Here is a 25,298-nt window from a genome sequence, read left to right on the forward strand (position 1 = left end):
TACTCTGGCAATTTTAGGATCTCCTGTCTGCTTGGCCTAAGAAGGCCATGCCACCCTGCAGCACCAATGACACTGCTGGCTTCCAGGGTGAGTGACACTAGGCACCTTATTCTGGAGGCTATTTTTTCTTCCCAAGTATCATTCCCTTTTGTAAATTTGCTAAACTAATGAGATAATCTATTGCCTATAAAGGGTATAATCTCAGGAGCCCAGTCCTAATATTGACTCCACTATCATCTGACTAAATCCTCAACTTAATGTTTGATTCTGGTTAAAAGCAAACAACCAGCAATGGTCTTGTCAGGAACAACATAATCTTTATCAATCATGAATACCTTGGCATGAATACATTTCAGTTGTTTCTTTGCCCACTGAAAAAAAAAATGGAAGAGAAAGTGGCCCTGAAAACAGGAGTCAGAAGGTTCTATTAAGAAGAAAAAAAGATTGAAAAGAAGGCTACAGTTTTAAGAAAACAGTTACTTCTCAAATTTACTAAGGGAACTTATCTTTGACCTGTTTGCTTCTCAAATGGACTCACCTGACAAAAGCTCAGCTTTGGTTACTTAAACCCACTCCTCTGCCTCTCCATACCACTAAGCAAACAGTTAAATATAGTTGTAGAGAATGACTCTGCCAAGCTGATTGGTTTCACTTTAAATGAACACAGAGCTCAAATGACAGCTCATCACCCTCCTAAGCTACCCTCTACAAGAGAACTGTTTCACACCATTTTCTCTCCTCCAACATCTGCCCTCTCCTCTGAACTGACGAGCTTGCATCAGTCTCTACCAAGAGGCTCTCAGCCACCAGGGAGGAATTCCCTCATACTTTTTACCACCAAAACTACTAGGATCACTCCCTTTCTCTTCTGCCTTCATTCTCGTTACAGAAGATGAGTCCTTTCTCCCCTCAGTAAAAAATTATTTAAAAATAGATAATAAGATCTATACATTCTTTGCTCATAAAAAGACTTTAGGGAAATCCTTAAGAAATCCAAAGAAATTTTAGTACTTCTCAAGTGTCAAATTAGTCATTAATCTTATCTTCAAACTGGTAAAAAAAAAAAAAAAAAAAAAAAATAGAAGTTGCTAAATATGGTACTGTAAACCAAAAAGTATCTGAGACAGGGTTAAGGACATGCCTGGAAGAAATAAATATGAAATCACAGAAACAGTCTGTGGTTTATACCTTTCTCCAAAGATGATTTTGAGGGCTTCAACACTTAAAGGGGAAAAATGGGCTGGAGGGGAAAGAGAGAGGAGAAGGTTAATCCGTGTGTTGCAAGAGAAAAGAAGCAGACAGGGAATAGTCAATTATGAATTCATCTCGTGCTCAGTAAATCAGCACTTTACCTAAGATAAGGTGAACATAGAGCAGCTACCTATGGAGATATTGAACCTTTTCTCTGTATCTATCTGTTTAGGAACAAAACGAAAGGCCGTTTCTTGCATGACTCAGCTCTCAGCTTAATTTCTTTCTTTTGGCAGAGTGAATTGGGGTCCTGAGTTTTTATTTTCCTTTCACGGTACTAATAAAGTTTTGCATAAAAGTTAATTCCAGAACAAATACAAAAGAAAAGAGACAAGTGGCAGTGACAGTTTCCTTTACCTCTGCTGAAGAGCTTGGCGGGTAGGTTCTCTCAGTCGCTCTTTGTCAGTCCTTTCTTCAATGTCCTCAATGCTTTTCAGAAGCTCCTCTTTCTGGTCTTGGAATGCTTTTTTCAACACTGCCAGGGCATCTGCCTCACTCTGCTTGGTTCCCAGAAGGTTCTGGATCCTTTCTACCTCTCCACAGAGCTGATCAGCCGTGGCTCTGCAGGAAGTCCTTTGCTCAGAGCTCCCACTTTTCAGATGGTATTGGGCTTTGGAAAGAATGCCATCGAGACTGACAGCAGCAGATTCTAATGCTTTAGCATCTTGAAGAGCATCATTGAGGTCCTTTTCTATCAAATCAGACTCGTTCTTATTCATACTGTTGGTTGCTTCCACCATTTGCCTCAGCTGGTGGAGAATGCCGGACAGAGAGGCATGGCTCTGGAGGAATTCTGCCAAATGGGACAGGGCAAGCTGCCGCCTCTCCACAACCTGGCTGGCCTCCTCAAACAGCTGGAAGCAGTCCTCAGCCTTGCCCTGCAGGAGGTGGAGGTCCTCAGCACGGCCCAGAGAACCCAACTTTGCTAAGTGACCCTGCAGACTCTGTAATTCAACCTTTTTGCTCTCTACTTCTGCTGCGTGGTCCTGGAAGGGAAGAGAGAGTTATTGATTCCTCAGATACACTACAGTCCATGACAGAGGTATTCTACAGGGTTCGTGATGTGAAGACCTGTTTTAAGTGCCATGGATAGTATAGTACTTAAAGATAATCTACAGTGAATCTTAGAAAATTCACAAAATTTTCTGTTTTGTTGATCCACATATTTCACATAAAACACAACTCTGTTTTGGCACTATGTAATTAATTCTGTGAAAAAAATTTCTTTGTGGATAGAAATTGTTAGTTAAAAGAAATGAAAACATTGGAAGATTCTTAAAGATGCCTATATATATTTTACATTTTAATTTTAACATTTTAAAGATGCATATAGGTATATATTTATACACACATTTGTATTTAGATATCTCATATTTTTAATATTTCAACTTTAAAAATTTTTAATTTTAAAAGATGCATGTATGTAAAAAATTTTAAATTTGAAAATTTAAAAATCTAAATGTTTAATTTTTTTAACTAAAAATTTCTGTTGACAAAAATCCATGAAGACATCTTTTTCCATTAAATTAGTTTCAAATCAGAGTTTTATTTTATGCAAGACTTCTGTATAGGAAGTTTGACTAGCTCACAATAAATCATGTTTAAAATCTGGCAGAAAATTGGCAATATTCTCAGGGGTTTCCATTAAATAGAAATTATCACCTATCTTAATCTTGACAACAATGACTTTAAGATCCCCCTGATTGACTACTAAACTTCAGATAGCTTACTTTTGACTACAGATCCCGACCTTTTTTTTTCTTAGAGTATTTACTTTAGAAAATTTGTAATTGTGAATTCATTCTCTGCCCCTTTGAGATGTAACTCTTCTTGAAGCTCTGGCCAGTTTTTCCACCTCTGGAATATTTTTCTGAAGGATGTGGGAGCCATCCCTTTGAAATGTAAACATCAGTGAAAATATCTGCTCTCTCTCAGTTTCTTTGGAGGGTAGAGCCTAAATTCACTGAGCACCTTCCTCCAAGATGTAAAAACTACCTCCTGTCCTGAAGGTAGAAGAAAGTTGCTTTTCCCTGACACAAAACCAAATAGTGAACCCAGCAAGGAGTGAACACTCAATAAATATGAAATACTCTGTTGTTAAATGTTGCTATATGCTTACTATGTAGCTTATCTCCATTGTTTCAATGCTTTACAATCAATATCTGAATTTTCAAATGTTTTCTGGTGCTAGGATAGATATAATGTGTTGGGGACTCAGAAAATTACACCCTAAAATATGTCACTTTGGACTTTAAACTGAGAAAACCTGAGGAGCAGCAAATTCAAATAAGAGCTTTTCCTGATGCTCCTTTATCTGACTAAGGCAAGTTCCTCCAGAAGAAATATAATCATCAACCAGGGAAGAATAACTCACAGGGAAGTCCCTTAAGGTCTGGCATCTCACTCAGAGAGACTTTCAGCACAGGATGCCATCTGTAATTCTGAAGTATGCTACCTGAGAAACTTTTTCTGCATAATAAGACAGCCTTTGTTCATAGTGCATTTCCTCCCCTCACCCTCCCATAGCTTGTCCCTACTACCCTCCTGAAGCCCCAGCTCCTATTTCTTTCTGTATAACATAAAAACTTTAGTCATCTAGTTATTCTTAGAGCCTCATATTTTGTGGGACTCCCATACAATATGCACATAATAAATGTGTTTGCCATTTCTCCTGTTAATTGGTCTATTGTCAGTTCGTTTCATAGATTCAAATTAATTGAACCTTCAGAGGGCAGAAGAAAGATCTTTTCACCCCTCCATATGCATAATTTATAAAGAAGGGAAATAAACTTTACATCACTTTAAAGCTGAATAGTAATTCAGAAAAACTATATCCTTAAAGTATTTGAATTCAGTGTTAGTTTTCAGTATTGAAATGAAACAAACTGGGAAGCTTAAAAATGGACATTCTTGTCACTTTATCCTAGAAATCATTTGCTCCACTATGAAGAGAGAGTTTCTTAAGATGGTTGCCAATTTTATCTGAAGTGGCTTTATCTGCTTAATTTGTCTGCATAATTCATTGCCTTAACTCATATGCTCAATTATTAAAACATTTTCATATAAATAAAAAGTTAAATTCCCACCATTTAAACTTTTTTTAAATGTTGCATCTCTTTTTAATTTGAGAACTCTCTTTTAGGAAAAAATTCTTCTTCAATCTTAAAAACAAAAAAACAAAAAAATAAAAAAACACTTTACCTTGTGCCGAGTAAGAGCTACTTGATGGTCCATTATGCTAATCTCAGAAGTAGTTTGTAATTCACTGAGAAACATCTTAATCCAGACAGAAAAGGAAAGCAGCAGCTCATCAAATTGCTGGTGTTCAGCAACCACAGACTGAAGAAAATTAATCCTACATAGACAAAGTATTAAAGTTAAAATGTCCCATAAGTAAACAGAAAGGATTAATGATATATTTTGGGAATTAAGCTAACCCAAGGGCAAAAGCAATGTTGTCATACATGAACACTCTATACCTCTTGATATTTTTTACTTCCAAAACTCTGCTTTACTCACAATCTTCCCTGTCTCAGTGAACATTGCCACCATCCACCCTGATGGCCCTATGAGGCACTCTTCATCTTTTCCTTTCTTTACAAGCACATCTAATCTATGGATACCCTCTCAGTATAACATGTGTTCCAAAATTGAATGAAATTCCTATAATTCTGATGCCTTAGTATATGTTATCAGTAATAATTATCATTATGTTAAATTGCTGTGTGCCACGGAAGTAACCAAATTTTTTAATCAATTGTGTCTTTAACCATGGCTGGCCTAAGACTTTTGTCATCCATAGACGATTATTGTTTTACTTTTATTCTTCTCAAAAAGTGGTTTATAGTCAGCTGCAGTTCAAAATTTGCTTTTTCTTTAAGGAAATTCATGGAAAGGACTCTTACAAGTATTCCAAAATACAGATTTCTGATAACTTTAAAGACTATGCTATTGGACTAAGAAAAAACTTCCATGGCTGGGTGCAGTGGCTCATGCCTGTAATCCCAACAATTTGGGAGGCCAAGGCAGGTGGATCACTTGAAGTCAGGAGTTTGAGACCAGCCTGGCCAACACAGCAAAACTCCATTTCTACTAAAAATACAAAAATTAGCCAGGTGTGCTGGTGCACACCCATAATCCCAGCTACTTAGGAGGCAGAGGCATGAGAATCGCTTGAACCCAGGAGGCAGAGGGTGCAGTGAGCTGAGATCGCACCACTGTACTCCAGTCTGGGTAAGAGAGTGAGACTCTTTCTCAAAAGAAAAAACTTCCAGGACTCTCATTAAAAAGCGGATACATTCAAGAGATTTGTTAACTCAACATTAAGTAGAACAAGAGTTAATTACATGGGACTGAACTAATAGAGGCCTGAAATACTTTTTTTAGTGGCGTTTTGTTTGAAACATTGCTGACTCTTTTTATGTTTTCTTTTCCAAAGTCAAGATAACTTTTTTTTCTTTGAATTGTCTATAGTTTACTTCAAATCGGGCAAACTACACTTCCGTGAGCAAAATTTGTAGCATATTTTTTCGCTCTATTTGATTTCTCCAGAAATCGGAAACTATTTGTGAGTATTCTTAATGTATGGTAATATAGTTATTTGTGTAAGTTCAATAAGAATATGTTTTGTAATAGGACACAATTGGAAACATTGGTTATTTTACCCAGGCTTTGACTGGAACGGCATATTTTCAGAGCTGATCAGACTGCTTTGAGGAATTGAGATTACTTTATAGAACCAATGAAAAGCCCTTTGGGAAGACTGGCTTTATACTTCTCTATGTGATGCCTTTATAAAGTTCCTGACCTGTGGGAGGTAAAGAACTTTACTTTCTGACAGGCCCAGGAATCTCAAGTTATATTGGGACCTTGAGAAGAAAGGAATTCACCCAATTCATGCGGATTATCTGCAGGCACAGATAAACCTTTGGTTTGGTTAACCTTGAGAGACTTTTGAAAGTCTAATCTGAGATTTCTCATGAAAAATGTACCAGCAAAGTCAATTTTTAAAAAGCCTGTATGGCCAATCACTAATCTTGCTGCACTTTATATGGATAATTAGGCCAAGTATAATAAGACTAAAATTTATCTTGCAAATAAGTTGGTCCTACTATGATTTGCCTTTGGTAGAAATTGGGGGCTGGAGAGAGAAAAAATATGTTTTAAAAAAACTACAGTATGCATGTTATTAGATTATAGTTTTGTTTATTGTTTTTGAGTTTTTATTATTTTCCCACAATTTGGAATGAATCCTGAATCTTTCCTGGCTGCAAGTTTCCAACTAAGGTTTTCCAAATCTTCCTTCTGTTTTCCTTATTTTATTTATTTATTTATTTATTTCATGGAGATGGAGTTTCGCTCTTATTGCCCAGGCTGGACTGCAATGGTGTGATCTTGGCTCACTGCAATCTCTGCCTTCCAGATTCAAGTGATTCTCTTGCCTCAGCCTCCTGCGTAGCTGGGATTACAGGCACCTGCCACCACACCTGGCTAATTTTTGTATTATTAGTAGAGACAGGGTTTCACCACATTGGCCAGGCTGGTATCAAACTCCTGACCTCAGATAATCCACCCGCCTCGGACTCCCAAAATGCTGGGATTACATGTGTGAGCCACCATGCTCAAAAACTGCTTTTCTTAAATCCCCACAAACTGAAGCTAGGCAGCTAAACTTTGTGAGAAATAACAGAAACTTCTAAGTAAACAACCTATGTGCCTGCTGGTATACTGACTTCTCAGAAAGTTCACTTGACCGTTCATCTGAACTGAACTACAATCCAGAAAAATCTGTTCAGATTACTATTGCAATCTGAAGATATTTCACAAACTCTAGAAAAACAAGTCTGTAGACTACTCTAGATATTAAACTTTGTTTTTCTTCTGTTTCCTTAGAAATGCTTCTTATTAAAGATCTGTTTGCCTGCATCATAGATAGAGGCCCAGTCCATTTGCAATGCCACCTTCTGGAATGGGACATAGCTATTTAACTGAACTGATCTATTCTCAGGACTAAGAGACTGACTAAAGAAGACATGGAACAACATATTTCAGTTTGCTTTTTTTTCTGTTTATCTTAATTTGCTTTTCCACTCCTTTGTCTATCTCTATCAAATAACCTTTTTTTCTTTTTTTTTTTAAATTGAGACCAAGTATCACTCTGTTACCCAGGCTTCAGCGCAGTGCTGTAATCACAGCTCCCTATAACTTCAAACTCCTGGGCTCAAGCAATCCTCCTGCCTCAGCTTTCTGAGCAGCTGAGACTACAGGTACATGCCACTATGCCTGGATACTTTTAAAAAAATTCCTTGTAGAGATGGAGTCTTGCTATGTTGCCCAGGCTGGTCTTGAACTCCCAGCCTCGAGCAATTCCCTCACCTTGCCCTCCCAAAACTCTGGCATTATGGGCATAAGCCATCGCACCCAACCTCTATCAAACAAACTTTAACACAAATCTCTTCAAAACTTTCCATTTAGCTTTTAAAATGTGAAAACGTTTTTTAAGTTTCAAAATGGGATCTGAAGGAAATAAAAATACTTGACTCCAAAATGTATTTCTTCAACAAATTCCGAAATGGCCCTGCAAAACTGTCTTTTACGGGGGGCAGGGGAGGGGGTAAACTTGCTTCTGTAGATCTGTAGAGAATCTGCACTAATGAGCTAGCCCTGCCTTTGTCCAGATCTAGGAAATATGAACTGAGAGTCAAACACCATGAAGACCTGAAAGAGACCTTTACCGTCTATTCTCTTTGAGGGCTGTACCTGTGAGGTTTCATTTACATTGCAAGTCCAGTTTTGCTAGCCAAGCCTCTTCCTTTCTCCCTCCAATAACCTGTATTACCATGAAAACCTGTTTTGGGCCATTTTCTGAGCTCACAATCTTTCTGTAACCTCAATATGGTATATATTTTGTATGTCAATGGAGGTTGGGTGTCCATTCTGAAGACTCCTGTGTATATACATTAAATAAATTTAAATTCCTTTTCTATTAACCTGCCTCATGTCAGTGATTTTCTAACCTCCAGAGGGCCAAGGGCCTTGGCCCTGCAATCCCCCCACTCCTCCCTCCCTGCCAACACACACTATACATTGATTCTGTGCTCTTCCCTCCAGTTCCACTGCCGTCATCCTGGTCTAAACCTCTTCACATCTTGCCTGACCTTCAACAGCCTCCTAACTGGCTTCCTCCCTCCCACCTTTGCCTCCTTACAATATACTCTCTAGATAATAAGTAGACATGATTTCATGTAAACAGGGCATGCCCTGTCCTGCTTAAACACTAGGTGGTTTCCCATTGCACTTAAGAAGGCAAAACCCCAAACTCCTTACTGTGGTCTACAAGAAACCTCACATCTTCTACTTATCTGGTCTCATCTGACAGTTCTGCCTCACATTCCCACTGACCTCTCTGTCTCCCGATAAAACCAACTCATTACTGCCTTAGAGCTTTTGCCATTTTTGCTCCCTTTGCCTGTGTAGGTCTGCTTCCTGCACAGCCCACAGATCTTAATCAGATGTCATCTCCCCAGAGAGGCATTGTTGGACCCCAATTCTAAAGATACACCATCCTGCAGTCCCTGCCATGCTACCCTGTTTTGTTGTCTTCATAATCCTGAACAGTACCTTAAATCGTCTTGTTTGTTTACTTGTTTAGTTATGTATTTATTTTCCACCTAGCTCCTTCCTCCCCTCTCTCCACACATGGACTGTAACTGCCTTGCTTACTGCTGTATCCTCAGCACCTAAAAAGGTGCCTGGGATATCATCAGGGACCAATCAATGTGTGTGTAACAAATGAATTAGTTAATAAATAGTAGGCGATTGGAGATCAGAAACTAAATGTATTAAAAATAATACCTTAATCAAAACTAGTATTTATTAAAATGGTTTGTATCCAAAGTTCAACTTTTAAATCAGTTTTCACATTTTAATATTTACAAAATCTTCTACACATTATCCTTATATGCATGCATTATATTTTCAATGCTTTCACACATTGGTATCACTTTAAAAGTCCTTTACTTTCCCTCTAAGGGATAGGCAGAGGGCAGATATTGCTTTGTTTTACAGATAATTGCTCACCTTTCAAGAGGTGGCATCAAATCTTTCTGTAAATTTCTGAGCCCATTCAAATGTCCCTTTTTTTGATCCTGTAATATTTCGTGTTCACCCCTCATTATTCCCACACTAATCGGTAAATTATTTGGGGTTAGGTTTTATTTATTTTTATGGCTTCTGGTGTCTGATATGGTACCTTGTACGCAGCAGGCACCTGATATATATTTGTTGATTGACTAAATACAGGAATAAATAAATAATAGAATAAATATAAGCTCCATGAAAGCAAAGGATGAAACTCTTTATTGTTGTGATTCTCAGCACATAGAAGAGTATGCTACTCATTGTGGAAACTCAGGAAATATTTGCTGAATGAATGAATTTTTTAAAAGGGCGGAAAGGTTAAATGCCTAAGATCACACAGGTGATCAACATCAACTTAAAGAGAAAATTTGTTTTCTAGTATATTGGAAAGGGATAGATGCCAGTTGTTAATCACCTAGTTAATTAAGATTTAATCCAGTTTTTTCTTCCATTTATCAATAATTTCCCTTGCTGTCTCCAAAATATCTATACTAAAATGAAATGGACTAGCATATGTGTATAAAATGCCTCTGGTTGAGAAATGTCATGTGAGATAAAATTTTAGGTACCATTTTTTTTCCTATACAAAACAGCTTAAGCAATAAATAATACAGCATTAGCAATCCTACTCTCTTTAATCTATTTCAAATGATTTAATCACTTGTCCTTATTTTAGACTAAATTGTGAGTTGGGATTCATCAGAAATGCTCAGTTTTGTGGATCTTGATTTTCAAAATAAAAGTTTTCTTCCCTTCTGTAGTTATCAGGTGAGTAGCCAAGTTAAATAAAAGTAAACAAAACTATGCTTTCTTAATTTACATGCTCATCATTTAAAAAAATTAACAATATTAGAAGATTTATCTTTTAGAACCAACCTTTTGTCAATTATCTGTGGTAAATCTCTCCATCTCTCATCCAACTGCTCCAAATGTAGTTTCACCATTTTCACATCATCTTTGGAGGCTATTGAGAACAATGATTCCTTTAATTGCAAAAGTTTGCTATAGAATGAGGCCTGGGATACAACTTCATTTTGCAGTGCCTGAAAAATACAAGACATTACAGATCTCATCCCAACAGGACTGAAAAGTAAGGACCATGTGACACAGGGGGCTGTTGTCCAAAGGATTTGCATTCTTGCGAAATGTAAGTCATCGGGGCCAGGCTGAAGAGAGTTTTTATTACTTGATTTAGAAATGGATCCACTTAACCTTTAATGGAATTTGGTTCATCCACTTAACCTTTAATGGAATTTGGTTCCATTCCATTAAAGGTGAAGTGGATCCATTTCTAAATCAAGTAATACAATGCGACTAGAACCTGAATAAGTTTTCTGGAGTCTGAGTTATAAGTTAGGCAAATCTAGAAGCTGTAGAATTTCTTTCACGACTAAGAGACTGAGTAGGCAAAGAGAATCAAAGAAAAATTATTGCTGGAGAGACTCAGTGCACGGCTAACAATAAGAGAGATGCAATTCTAGCCTGGGACATGTTCTCCCTTTCTATTTAGAGACCAGATTAGGCCAAACTGGAGAACTTAGGGGCTCTTCATTTTGCTTTTAAGCAACAGAACTCCTTCATTTTAAAACATAATCAGGTAATGAATCTCTTAGGTGCTGTGAGGTGCATAAAAGTTGTGGCTCCTACCTAACAAGAGATAAAATATAAACACTCCAATAGATAGGTAATAATAATAAAAAAAGATGTTAAGCGAAATGATAGGTATGGCACAGCAGATAGTAAGTAGATGCTTGTCAAAATGCTCTCCTTCCCTTCCTAGTGAGGCCACATATGTGATACAAGCAAGATTGCTAAAGGGATTAGAGGAAGGAGTGCACAGCCTATGGATGACAGATAAGATCATAAAGCAGAACTGCAACTTATGCTGGGTACAAAGCAAAGAAACAGCGCAGGATGCAGAGCCAGGAGGTGGGAATGCACAAGTCAGGTCCAGCCCACGAGGTGAGGCCACCTTACTTGATGCAATGTCAGGATGCAGGAGTAACAGAGTCTGTAGTCCTCTCAGTCATATGGCACTCAGTTTCCACGTGGAGATGTGCAACAACAGTTTGACATGCCCACTTAGATTTATGTCAATTTCCTCATTTATAAGGAAAAGACCTGTGATGTCCCCTCTGGGAACACCCCGTGTGTATTTGAAAGAAGACAGGAACCAGATTGCAGATCAGGATTGCCCTTTATGCTCAGGGCAAGAAACAGTCATTACAGGTTTCTGAGAAGGGACTTTGTGGAAGATGAGTGCAGAAATCAGTGTTTAATAAACCAGAAAGGCAGAAGAACCAGAAGAATGGAGTACCCCCCAAGTCAAGGAAGGAGAACATTTAAAGGTGGGGCAACAGATTCCGATGCTACAGACACTGGTGACAGAGTTTTCAGAGACGCAATTACAAAAGGCAAAAGAATGTAGCTTCCTCCTAAACGTCTTATAATAGTTGATGGGAGGAATTTGGAGTATAAATCTGTAATAAAATAAATCTCTTTTGAGACGCAATTTTGACTGTTGAATTTTCCAGCATAGATAGCATCATTTGAGGCAAGTTATTAATCTCTAGAAATCAGTAACATTGCCTTTAGCTTCAATTATACTCAAAGATTTTCTTACTTTGAGTTTAAATAATTGACTTCCTCAAGTATGAAATAAACTTTGTCATTGTACTTATTACCTACATTTGTGCTCATTCATTTTTTTGTCTTCCATGAGAATAATCATTACCGCAACTTCTTTCTACATTCTATTACTTATTTCTTTAAAAGAACACCATTTATTGCCCAAAATTCATATAATTACAAGAGTAAAGAGATTATATCTATTTCCAGCCTCAGAAATTATGAACTGATAGCCAACCTCTTTCATCTATATTCCCACCCAACCTTTCCTCAACTCCTTTGCCAAAGCATGTTATTCAGATGCCAGACATTACATTACAGGATTTTCTAACACATCACGGAAATTGATCATCACAAAGTTCTCATTGTCAGTTTCTCTCCCTTTCAGGTCATGGTTGCTTTCTTCTTTTTGGAACACCCTAATGTCAAATGATGCTTCGGGAATCACAAAACGAAAGCAAGAAGGGAGATACACGTTTATTTATTTCATTATTTTATTTTTTTAAATAATGTAACTGTAACAAAAAGCATTTTATTTTTCCTTCCTCACACTTCCTTGAACTTGCCTGTATTAACTGAAGTTCACCTTCCACTTTGACTCTGTCTGCAGAAATGTCCATTTCTGGGGAACTGGCTATAGCTTCACCCCGCTCTAACCAGGTCAAAAAGGATGACAGTTCTTTCTCTAGCCTAAAGGAAGTAGAGAACAGAAACAAATTCATTGAAAATTGTCATACTAGGAGATTAAACCTTTCTGAAGTTGGAGGGTCCAACACAAACCATAGCAAATACAGTCTCAGTTATCTCAGTCTTAGATGTGTCAGCACAAAATCACTCCGTTCGTTTTCATGTGCGTCCCTGCATTCACGTTTATATTGGATAATATGTAAAGATCCATATACATCCTCTCCACTCTCAGGAATCTTTGCCTTATAACAAAGATCAAGAGTTTCCTACAGTAGACCCACAAGTTCATGTGTTTTGCATGTAGGATAATTATTCCCCATCACATATAGAACTGCTAATCTAGAATTTCCTATTTAATAGTGGCAGCAACTCAAGGAAAAATGCTGCTCACCTCTGCCAGTGGGCCAGCAGATTCTCCAGTGCAGTCTGTCTCTCCTTCGCCCTCCGTAGGGTGTCCTCATATTGGTGCTGTAGAGCCGCAGCCTCCTGAACACAGGAGTCTCTGTTCACAACCTTCCTGGCACTGGCTGAGAAGGTGGTGATCAGGCTGCTCAGTGACTCCAGGGCCTGGCAGAGATCCTAAGAAGAGTGTGAGAAGAATACAATGAAAGCAAAAGAGCCAATGAGGCCTGCATCTTTCTTTGACACCCATCATTGCAAAATGTTTTCTCTCAGTCATAATAGACAAGAATGGTACTAAGAATGGGTACAAATATACAGTTGATAGAAGAAATAAGACTTAGTGTTCAATACATTAGCAGGGGACTATAGCTAGAAAATAGTCTGAATGTTTCTTGCATAAATAAAACACAAATATTTTAGGTGATGAAGGTCCCAATTCCACTGATTTTACTTTTACAAATTATATGAATGTATTAAATTATCACATGTGCACCCCCCAAAACACATAAAAGTTAAATATATTTTTAAAAGGTCTGTGCCCATGATTTGCAGCAAGACAGAGTGAAAATGAGAAGAAAGTGACTTCATAAATACAGAAATAAAAAATGAAAATGGAGACACTTCTCCAAACAAGAATGCGCTGCTATTTATCGGAAAACTTTCAACTTTCCCTTAACAATTTAGATAACTTGTGAAGATTATTAGTGACTTTATGCTAAATATGTATTTAAACAATTTAGATAACTTGTAAAGATTATTAGTGACTTTATGCTAGATATGTATTTAAAAACTATTCTTAACTCATGAAACCCACATGTAACATGCTATAAACACTACAAAAAATACATATAAAAAGAGTTATGGCTGAAGAAGCTGCTATCTCAATAGTAATAATAATAATAATAGCTACACAGTGCCTCAGAATGTGGCAGGCCCTGCATTACCTGCTTCCCATGCATTGACTCATTCCATCTTCCTGAGAACGCTAAGAGGTATGTTTTTTCATTACCTTCATTTTACAGATTAGAAAATCAAGACACAGAAAAACAACTTGCTTTAGGAAATCTAAATATTGGAAAAATAGAATATTAGTCTCTTTGGTCCTCCATTATTAACTTAGTTGTCTATAAAAATAATTTCATCACACTGAATTCTCCTACTTTTCCTCATTTTTTGTATAAAGAAATTACAAATAAGTAACACAGATGTGTATTCTCATTATAAATATTTAAACAATAGAAATCTCACTCCCCCTTCCAGAAGTGCCTTTGTCAATGGTTTGTTTTCTATTACGTACACCTTTACAAATGTTTGCACACATGAACGTGCAATAGGAATCATATTCGTATTTTTGTTTATTAATTAACATATGGTAGTATTTCTTTGTGCATAATTCTCCCCTTTTGTTCCTCCCCCTAAATTCTGCCAGAGCCATCTGTTTGTTGCCTTGCAGAAGATTCACAATGATGACAAAAGCCATTTGTTGGAAACTGGTCAGTGAGGATATATTCCTTAAACATCTGAGTACAGTGGGTTAAAATCTGAAGACAGCTATACATACATATTTTTTCCTTGCACACATACATTTTTATAATGCTGGCAATAGGTAACAGGGTTTATTAAAGCTAAGCTCTAAAAATGTTACTCATTCTAATTAAAAGAGAGAAATACATTTGAAATGAATACTCCTTTAATATGCATCTTTAATGAAAATTTATTCACATCCTTACCTGTCTTGTATTATATAAGGTGAATACATTAAATCTATATACTTACTCCACTCATATAAACATTTTTCCAATTTCAATTCTCTTAAAAAGTTTACTGTATTTTCTTTTCAAGTGGGAATTGTCAAAATTTAAGTTGGTAAATAGTAGAAATGTTGAAGCATACTCTTACCATATGTTCTTGAAGAACTTTGTATGTTTCTGTAGCTGAAGAACATATTTTAATTGGAACAGCAAGTTTATCTTCAAATTCAGACACAGATTGCTGGATCTAAAACATGGGTGCAATATAAAAATAACAGTGGGAAAAACACATAGCCAGGCAAAAAAATGTTACTGAGAAAATGGCGTATCTACCTTTTATGGATAACTTTTAATGTAATTATAAAATGCATGCATTCTTTAAACATCTAAAATCAATGTGTCTCATTATTTGAAAGGAAAATAACTGTCTTAATGACTAACTGAACACAATGTGTAACATTCTCACATGCCACTAAAAAAGGTGCCATATAAATAATTATAAATTTACTCATCATTGACACCTTGTTAGATGATTGACAAAGTATGTCTTTTTCTTATTCCACTATTTGTAAAGTATTTATTGCATTTACCACAAATACAATGTGAAATATGTAAACTTAAGTATAGGTGAACCAATTCTTACCTTTCTAAGGTTCTCTTCAAACTTTTGCTGCTGAGATAAATGTCCCAAGATTGTTCCTTCCAGACACTGTGCATGCTCTCGAAGCTCTTCCCAGTATCTTCTTATTTGTGTCAACTTGGCTTTAATTCGAGCAGATTCTCCAGTGGTAACAAATTGAGCAAAAGACTGCGCTTCTTCTTCTAATCCTACAATGCTGCTAAGCTTACTTTCTATTTCCTGAATTGTGACCTAATAGTTAAAACAAGAAAAATGACAATGTAGGCTGAGCAAGCTTGCCTTCCTGAAATGATACAATTATCTGCAAAGAGGGACTATTTCCTTAACTGATATTTGAAGACTTGGATGGTTAGAGCGCAGCTATGAGTAAACACCATGTGCTTGGGGAGATGAGACATGCCGAAAATGTCTGCAAAATACAGTGATGGGGGTTGGGGGTGTGCTTGCTGGATAGAGAATAAGGAGAAATAGCTACTCTTGCTTGCAGTGAAGTAAGCAAGGAGATGTCTCTGGGACACTTACAGTATCTCTGAAGGTACAGAGAATTATCTGTTTATGTTATAAATTAGGCGTTTTAATTAACTGAGCTGGGAAAGCACTGTGTTTCAGTAACCCATTAGAATGCTAAATATTGACATTCATTTATTTTTCTAAAATGTAGTTGAGTATTTTATATGTTACTAAAAGGTTTAATAACTGCACACCTACCTAAAAGCAATTTTCCTTTTTCAAACTTGTCATCTATTCTTGATGCCAGTGGTTTCCAAAGCTAGAATGCATTAGGACCATCTGGTCCCTATTCTCCAGGATTCAGACTTACTAAGTCTAAGGTGGGGCTCAAGAATTTTCATTTCTAACAAATCCCCATGTGATGCTGAGGCTGCTGATTGAGGGACTTCATTGCTATGTACTTGACAGGGAAAAGCCCACATACTGTCATTTCAATTTATTTCAACTGGGGGAAGAAAGGACATTTTACATCTTAGCCAACACCTGAAAAATACTGATAACTATTAAGGAAATGTGTGCATGTGCACATGTGTTTTATGTGTGTCTGTGGAGTGTCTCTCACAAACATAGAAGCTTGTTTGTATATAAGAAGATGAAAATTATTTCTCTGAGAAAAAGTGCCAAATTATTCAATCAAAATACATAAAAAATTCAGCCAAGTCTCAGTTTCAGATAATTTAAATAGAAAATACTATTATCTTAGAGAAAAATAAAGTTTTGACTTCTGTCTAGATGAGACACCATAGTCGGAAATAATTTCTCTCTAGCTGAGACAATCAGAAATAATTTACATACGATTAAATGTTGGATACGCATCACGTATTTTTATTTTTCATATGAATGAATGAAGTGGTGTATCTCATCAATATTTGTTATTTGAGCATTAATACAGGCTTTCTTTGTTTTGCTGTTTTTTAAGATTATATTTTTTAGAAAAATTAATCATAAATTTAAAAAATATAGGTTGTCTATAAAGCACTAATAATTGTTCTAGTTGCTTATAACACATCGGTGAAACAAACTTAGTTAAGAACAGAGCTCTTAGTTATTAGAGTAATACTTGCCATCAACAAATTCATATATACAAATCACTCAATCATATTGTTGGATTGTGGTAAAAATAAATCCATTCAAGAGAAGAAGATGGAAGATGAACCCAGCATATGTTCTTATCATTTATCAATTATAAGTTAGGAATAAGACATCAGTCATTTGAAATGGCATGTAATAATGAACAAAAATGGGCTTAGTGTATTTGTCTTCCAACAAGGCAAATGCTTCATTACTTTTAATCCTAAGATCGTTTTAAAGGGAAAACACTATCACAAGTGTTACTATATTTTAAACATTTCCTGTAACGTAGTCTTCTGTTTGGAAATAAAACATGAACCTAATAAATCAATTTCCACAGGACAGTGTATTCCACTGTAACTTTGCTTATTTCTAGCAAATATCTTTTCCCTGGTGTTCATATTCACTTATATATTTTAGATAGTTTAAAAAGTGCCTTATTGGATGCATTGAAATGTATTTCTAGTCTGATAAAATAAAAATAGACGAGTGAATACATATTTTAAGAAAATATGTAATCTTTTTTTCTGGAGAACAACAAAGACATGACATTAGATAGTTGGTACATTCCAGAAGTTCTGGAACAATGGTGGAAATAATAATAAATGAGTTATAGAAAGAGTAAATATGTTGAAAAATGTGTGTTAATTTTCAAAAGGGGACATTTTTGAGACAAAACTATTTAAATGTGTTATTTTTTCTTAGAATTTAGTGAAAATGATTAAATAACAACTTTTAAAAACGATTTGAACAATTAAAAATATTTAATGAATATTTTTCCATGGCCTCACATCTATTTTTCCTGGTATACCAAAGAAGACATAGCAGACTGTGTATATGACACTCCACGTATGCTTGATTGCTAAAGATGTGTGAGAAGCAAGGATGATCTGCACAGTGGGTAATCTTATCTGAGCAACATTGCACCCTCCCACCCTCCACATGGTAATGACTTGTTCTGAGTCACAGTGTGAAATGTTCCCTCACCTTGGTATTTATTTCACTATATTTAATTGAATGAAATAGCAGAGGGTTTTCCCATTCCAAAAAAAAAAAAGCTGAGGTAGAAAAAGTGGCTGAATTTTGAAAATGTGTGGTATAAAATTGTACCAAAGAAAGAGAAATAAACCCTCCAAGCTCATTTCTTTAAGCCCGTTTTTCTTCTTGAATTGTCTGAATGAAGTGGTCAATGATAATCTATCCATCTGGTCATTTTAGAGCTGGGAGAGCTAAGGAATCAGAGGACCTCTGTCCATGCCCCAAGGTCATACATGAAAACACAACCATGGAGTAGAATTGCTTCACTTAAGAAAGATGCTTTTCAAACTCCTCCTTGTGATTGGTGCGGGTAAGTACCACTAATACTTGAGCTAGACATTGGAAATGGGATTTTAGAGTTGTACAGGATGAATACATTTCATGTTGTATAACGAATCGGCAGAGCATTCTATTGAGCTTAATTCAAAATCAAGGAAAAGAATTAATGTAACCATAAAAATATTTTAATGATATTTCACACAATATTAACTTTGAATGCACAAGTCAGACAATGTTAATACATAATTCCAACTATAAAGTGTTGCCCAGTATCAATTCAGACCTCTTAGTTTGGTAATCTGTGTGAATTGAATATTGATAGTTCACATTGCAATGAAAGTCTTTTCCTGGGACCGAACAGCATTTGATGAAATGTAAGAAAGTAGTTCTTAAAAGCTAGACATGGATTATAAATATAACGTGTGAGCAGGTCACCTTAATTTGGCTGATTTGCATGTCCATGGCAGATGACGAAGTTTCCAAGGCATTGAGCTCTTTTTCTTTCTCAGTTATCCAGACGGACAGAGTCTCAAAATTACTGCCAAAATGATCCCACTTGGTTTTCACCATTTCCATGGTTTTAATACTAAAATTAACCAAATTAAGTAAATAAAACTCAGTATTTTAATAGAGAACAACAACACATTTTCCTTGAAATCACTAGGTGAAAAGATAATGAAGACATTTGTGACCATTTCAAAGTTGAAACTATTCGAGCTAAAAAAAATTTGCACATTTGTTCTGAGTAGTTGATCAGGTTTTCCTATCTTCTCTGAGAATGAACATTTAATGAGGCAGTATCTATACTTTGAGTGAAACTGCACTTTGAACAAAATATTGCTGGGTTCAAAGGGGTTTGAATCCAGGTATAATCTAATTAAACTCTGCATGTGACCAGTAGTTGCCAGGACTTATTTTTATAAACTACACCAGAGGAGATTTCAGTGTACACAGCTTTTCAATAGTCCTATTTCCAAAGACATGTTCTTCTTACACTTAAAGGAGAGACACTACAGTGATACTTTCTATGGAAAGACCTTTATAAACAGCATCTTATCAACTGAGACAGAGTTCGTGATCTCAATCCCATGCTGCTGGGCAAGAACTGTTTCTATTATCAGAGCTAATCCTGGGATGTATAATCTTTGTGATGTCAGCCATTTTCATAAATGTCTTATGGTCTTGATTCCAAAAGACGTTTATAAATTCTTGTATATGAGCACCCTAACTACTTTTACACAACTTAGGTTTTATTTGTATCAAATCTAGTGAACAAAATTTCAACTATAGATTTCTAATTTGTATTAGCTATGCATGTATAACTAGGTGACTGGCTTTCAGTTTAGAAAAAGACTAAGAAACTAACAGTATATAATTGAACTGGTAAGTCCTTGGGTTAAAAACAAAAAGTGAAAGAATATCCCTGTTTACCAAAAGGCACTTGAAGACATCAAGAAAAATACAATGGCATTACTGATTGTCAAGTTAAATAATATTGCAGTCTCAAATTTATACCCTGGATGTGCCTAATGCTGTCAGCAGTACAGGTAATGCAAGCTGTGCTATATTGCAACTTTTTAAATTAAATAAAGGTTAAAATGGCTATTCTTAATAGAAGTAGCTTCCCTTCAAATCAACTCTAAGTTTTACTATTTCCATAACCTGACAGAGAATATTTAATGTAATATAAAGTCCTCAAAATATCAAGTCATAATTTGTTTTAAATAAAATATGTATCAAATTTTAAAGTTTAGGCAAATGTAAAATGTTAATTTTAAGCTGTTAATAGTATTAAAAACACATTTTACATTTTAAAATCCACCTTAGAAATGATGGCCTGTCTCTTAATAATAATATGCTATTGTGTATCATTGATTTGCCACAAATGTAATTTAAAATGTATTTAAATTACATTTAAAATAGAAATGTTTAGCCATATTGTTTTGAATGATACTGGCTGTATCCTCATATATTTTTCCCCTCCAAACTTTTTTGTATATATTGTGTATATAACAGGATATCAATAGGCCAAGCAGTTATTTCTTTTCAGATAAACAAACAGTAAAAGTTTAAAAATAAAATTGATTTTTAAAGTTAATTTCTGGGAAGATCATGTAAGTCAGGATAACTTGAATACCGAGGCACTGTAAACAAGCTCCAGGAGCTTCTTCAGGTTGGAGACATATGGTCTATGTGATGCGTATTTAGACCTGGAATCTACACTAACAAAATATCTCCTTTTCACTCTAACTGGTGACAGCAGAATAATATAGTAAAAAAATTATTTTAAATATTAGTTCTTTTTCAAGATTCCCTCTACAATGTACAAAGGCCACAGAATAGAATAGATATGGCTTTCTCAAGAACATGATCAGTTTAAGATGCAAAACCCACATCCTTTATGTTTTTGGGGCTCTGTTAGAGATACTGGTTTCTGCATTAGTGATACTTTCTTTTGAACTGTGAGTTGTTTCCTCAAAACATGCTGAAATACACAGACACTTTGAGATTTGAAAAGAATGTTTTGAATACAAGGTACAGGAAAGATTGTATGAAACTTTATCTCAGAGAAGAAAGTTTAGGACTTGTCAATCACATACTCTTCTTCAAGCGTGTCTTCTAATTTTTTGACTTGTTCTTTGATTGACTGGGCCTGCTGTTGAAGCAGCTGCTTATTTTGGGGCCCAAGTGGTATCTCTGAAGCTTCCTTTACAAGGTTCTCAGCCTGGACTGCAATATTTTCTGTCCGTTTAGAGAACTCCTAGAAAAGATATTATGATCATTAGGTAAGCACTTTATATTATTTATCTCTGCCCTCAAATAAAGTGCACATGTTGTATACAGAACAGATGGGTGGATGAAGAGATAGATTCATACATGTATGGATCTTTTATTGTTCTCAACAATACAGCTGACTTATTTCCATATGGCAAAAAGACACTTTGCTAACACTTTTTTATTTTATTTTATTTCATTTTTTTGAAATAGAGTCTTGCTCTTTTGCCCACGCTGGAATGCAGTGGTGCAATCATGGCTCACTGCAGCTTTCAATTCCTGGGCTCATATGATTTTCCTACCTCAGCCTCCCGAGGAGCTGGGACCACAGGCAGGCACTACTGCACCTGACTAATTTTCTGATTTTTGTAGAGATGAAGTCTCACTATGTTGCCCAGGCTGATCTTGAACTCCTGGGCTCAAGTGATCCTCCAGTCTTGACCTCCCAAAATGCTGGGATCACAGGTGGGCGCCACCATGCCTGGCTAACTTTTTAATTTTATATACACAACCAGCTGTTTACCTTCATAGTTATCCAATAATACTCACAAAAATTGTTTCTCCTTTGTTTTCTGGTTTTGTCTCATTGTTTAGAATTCTTAGATCCATTATAATAATTAATTTATTCACAAATATGTTTACTTATTACAGGCCGGTTCACAAAATCAATAGTGATTGATCATAGAGATAACAGATTTCTAGGCGAATGAACAGAAATATTTATTTATTAAATATAATATCTTAGTCAAAACAGACTATCAATGGTCTTTGGCCAGGCATGATGGCTCACGCCTTTAACTCCAGTATTTTGGGAGGCTGAGGCAGGAGGATCACTTGAGGCCACGAGTTTGAGACTAGCCTTGGCAAAATGGCAAGACCTCCATCTCTAGGGGGAAAAAAAAAAGTGACCAGACATGATGGTGCACGCCTGTAGTCCTGGCTACTCATGAGGATGAGGTGAGAGGAGATAGAGGCTGCAGTGAGCAGGCACAATGGCACCACTACATTCCAGCCCAAGCAACAGAGCAAGACTTTGTCTCAAAAAAAAAAAAAAAAAAAGAGAGAGAGGCAGAGAGAAAGAGAGAGAGAAAGTAGCCAAGCCATTTTGTTAACTAGTTCTCTGAAAAGAGCTATAATCTAATCTTAGTGCTGTTAAATCTTATTACATACATGTGTATCACATGATGGAAAGAAAATTTAAGTTTTGAATCAGTCAAGCTTGGGCTAGAATCCAGGATCACTAGTTGTTTGACTTTGGTGAATTATTTTCAGGCTCTTTCATGTAAAATGCAGATGATAATGCTTTTCTTAGAAGGTTACTATTAGCATTCTACTTGCAATCTCACTTTTAAAGTGCCTAGCACTCTGGGAGATACTGATCATTGGTTTTGGCAGATACTGATTATTGTTTTTTATGTCTCTCATACAAACTTGAGGACAAAATGATTTATTAAGCCCATATACTTATTTTCAATAATACTGAACTATTTTAATTGGAAAGTTGATTTAGTATGTATGTGGCCGGTAAATATTAGATGTTACTTGAATTTTGTCAAGTAAATATATTGAATACTGAATTAGAAAAGGTAAACACAGTAATAACCTAAGTGAAGAAAATGTACTTGGTATCTCACTTCTTCTCATGTAAGAGAATCTCACAGGAGGTTTCAATTTTGATCAACTCCCTTCTCCTAAATATAATGTAGAAATATAAGTATTTTTCCGAAGTCAGCTTTTCAGTAAGAGTATCTCCTAGAATTATTACATAATACCATATAATATAGAGTTACTAAATAATACTATTATATCTTCATGTTTAAAAGACAATGTTCTCATAGAAATATCATGAGCTCAGCCAACAAACATCAGTGTTGGCCGAGATTGTGCCACTGCACTCCAGCCTAGGTGAAAGAGTGAGACTCTGTCTCAAAAAAGAAAAAGAAAAAATCAATGTTACTTCACAGAACTACGTTGCAATTTAAAAGCATAAAAATGAATGAGTACAGCTTCCTTATGGCAAAGAGATTTATAGTACAATAAAATATGGTAGTTGCTAATGTCACAACATTGAATTCTTTGGTTAAAAGCATTCACTGTTACTACATGTGACAGTCATTGTAGATTCAATTGTGAAGATTACAAATCATCACATGATCTCTTAGAATCCCATGAATATAATCAGAAGTGAAAAATAAAGTGTTTTTTTTTTCTGCTAGTGTTTCTCAGAACCCAGGAAAAACATGGAAAAAGTAATGTTTGAAAATGCTTATATACATTCAATTTTAGAGCTTTTTGTGTGAGCTATGTATGGAAAAAGCATAATGCAGAGAAATCAAAAGAGCAGAATGATGTTGACAAAAAAGAAAATTAAACAAAACCAGAATAACATTGTAAGGCCTTATCTCTAACTTCTTAGAAAACATATGAGTGGCAGCAGGGTGCATCAGGTACAAATTGATTCACATTAGATTGATCTGGGATGAAACTTAGGCTCTGACCTTCACTAGCTGAGTGACCTTTGGCCACATCTCTCTGAATTTTCCTTTCTTCATCAGTAAAGCCATACCTTATTTTCAAGATTAAACATGATATTGCTATGAGCCCTCTATCATACACACCAGCACACAGAGGACACTCAAGTCCCTTAGCATAACCATTCCTTAGCACAACTACTCAAGGGCTATCAACTTGAATAAAGGCTTGCAATAACAAAGCAAAGTGAGCAAAGAACTAGAGGAGAACAATGATTCTAGATTGGCAGTGAGCATAGGCAATTAGTAAAATGGCTCTGTTTTTTGAATGAAAAAATAACGTAGTAACTAAAGGTGTGGGCTCTGGATGAAGACCTTTTGGATTGAAATCCCAACCTCACACCATTTAGCGATCCACAGATCTTGAGTGAGTTCATCACCAACTGCATGCCTTATGTGTCCTTCTTCATATAACATGATTGATAATGATACCTATTTCTTAGGATTGTTTTGAGGATTAAAGGCGATGATAAACATCAAATGATTAAATTGGCATATTGTATGTGTTTGATAAATGTTACCTTATATTATTACATCAATCCCAAAGTATGGAAGGTCATGGACAAAGGAGAATTTGAATAACAAGACTCAAAAGATGACATTTGTTTCAATCTACAGGTACTTGAACTGATCCAAAGTGATTAGTGCAAATGGAATCATAGGGGGTCAGAAACTCTGTATGGAACGTGGGCAGAAACATTTAGGAAATTAACCCAATAAATATATTTGTATTTATAAAAGGCACCTGATATGTTTTCAATATATGAAATAATTTATTTATTTCAAAAATAGAGATGGGGTATTGCTGTATTGACCAGGCTGGTCTCAACTCCCGGCCTCAAGCAATCCTCCCATCTCAGCCTCCCAAAGTGCCAGGATTACAGCCATCGTACCCAGCCAAACAATTTAAATTAAAAATTAAAATAATGTTCTACTTAAATGGCTGATGAATATTGTATAGACTTGAAATTTCGAGTCTGTGGTCTTAGAAAACTTCAAACTCCTCAGTAAGTTTTTAGGAGAAACAAAAAATTAGCAGTATGGGAGACAGTGAAGCCTTTTGCAGGTAAGAAAACAGAAACACAAAGGTTTTCTTGCTATAAAGCCTAGGGAAGGGTGAGCGCAAGGCTCTTCTTTCTAAGACACTGGTTAACTCATTTCTCTACTAATTCAGTCTTTCTATAAACCCCAAAGAGGCACCACAGCAACTTCAAGGGGCTGTGCCTGTACAACTCTAAATGCCTGGTACAAAGTGATTGGTCTGCTTAGAGCGTTCAAGGTGTTTGAGCTTGCCGGGCTGGGTTCACCAAGTACACGTACTAAATACTACTGTTTGATGCCCCATTGGAGTCTTAAAATCGCTATCTCCAAAATGAAGTTGGTCATCTTTTCCCATGAACAGCTGCTCCTTCACATTTCCCATCTCACTTCCATTATCTCCGTCAGACTCAAAACCTGAGGTATCAACATTTTCGTCACTCACTCTGTCTGGTTAGTCTCCTTATCTTCCTGTGAACTCCACATCTTTTGTATCTGTTTCTGTGTATCACCTGCCACCCCACCACCCTTATTTATGCCCATATTAACTCCCATATG

At 36.0% G+C, this 25,298-nt stretch overlaps 1 protein-coding gene across 27 annotated transcripts in view; it reads right to left on the reverse strand.

Moving 5' to 3' along the window:
• The window catches only part of SYNE1 (spectrin repeat containing nuclear envelope protein 1), a 530,711-nt gene that overhangs the window by 298,648 nt on the left and 206,765 nt on the right, over positions 1 to 25,298 (reverse strand). For all 27 annotated transcript variants that reach the window (XM_074037290.1, XM_005552157.4, XM_074037285.1 and 24 more), the window contains 9 exons: positions 20,997 to 21,157; positions 18,832 to 18,982; positions 15,502 to 15,729; positions 15,007 to 15,105; positions 13,097 to 13,284; positions 12,585 to 12,708; positions 10,267 to 10,433; positions 4,453 to 4,606; positions 1,609 to 2,237 (listed from right to left, as the gene is read on the reverse strand). In XM_074037290.1, coding sequence (XP_073893391.1) covers positions 1,609 to 2,237; positions 4,453 to 4,606; positions 10,267 to 10,433; positions 12,585 to 12,708; positions 13,097 to 13,284; positions 15,007 to 15,105; positions 15,502 to 15,729; positions 18,832 to 18,982; positions 20,997 to 21,157 — 1,901 coding nt within the window. The remainder of the gene's footprint in view (positions 1 to 1,608; positions 2,238 to 4,452; positions 4,607 to 10,266; positions 10,434 to 12,584; positions 12,709 to 13,096; positions 13,285 to 15,006; positions 15,106 to 15,501; positions 15,730 to 18,831; positions 18,983 to 20,996; positions 21,158 to 25,298) is intronic.

This window comes from Macaca fascicularis, chromosome 4, assembly GCF_037993035.2.
Source record: "Macaca fascicularis isolate 582-1 chromosome 4, T2T-MFA8v1.1".
NCBI lineage: Eukaryota > Metazoa > Chordata > Mammalia > Primates > Cercopithecidae > Macaca > Macaca fascicularis.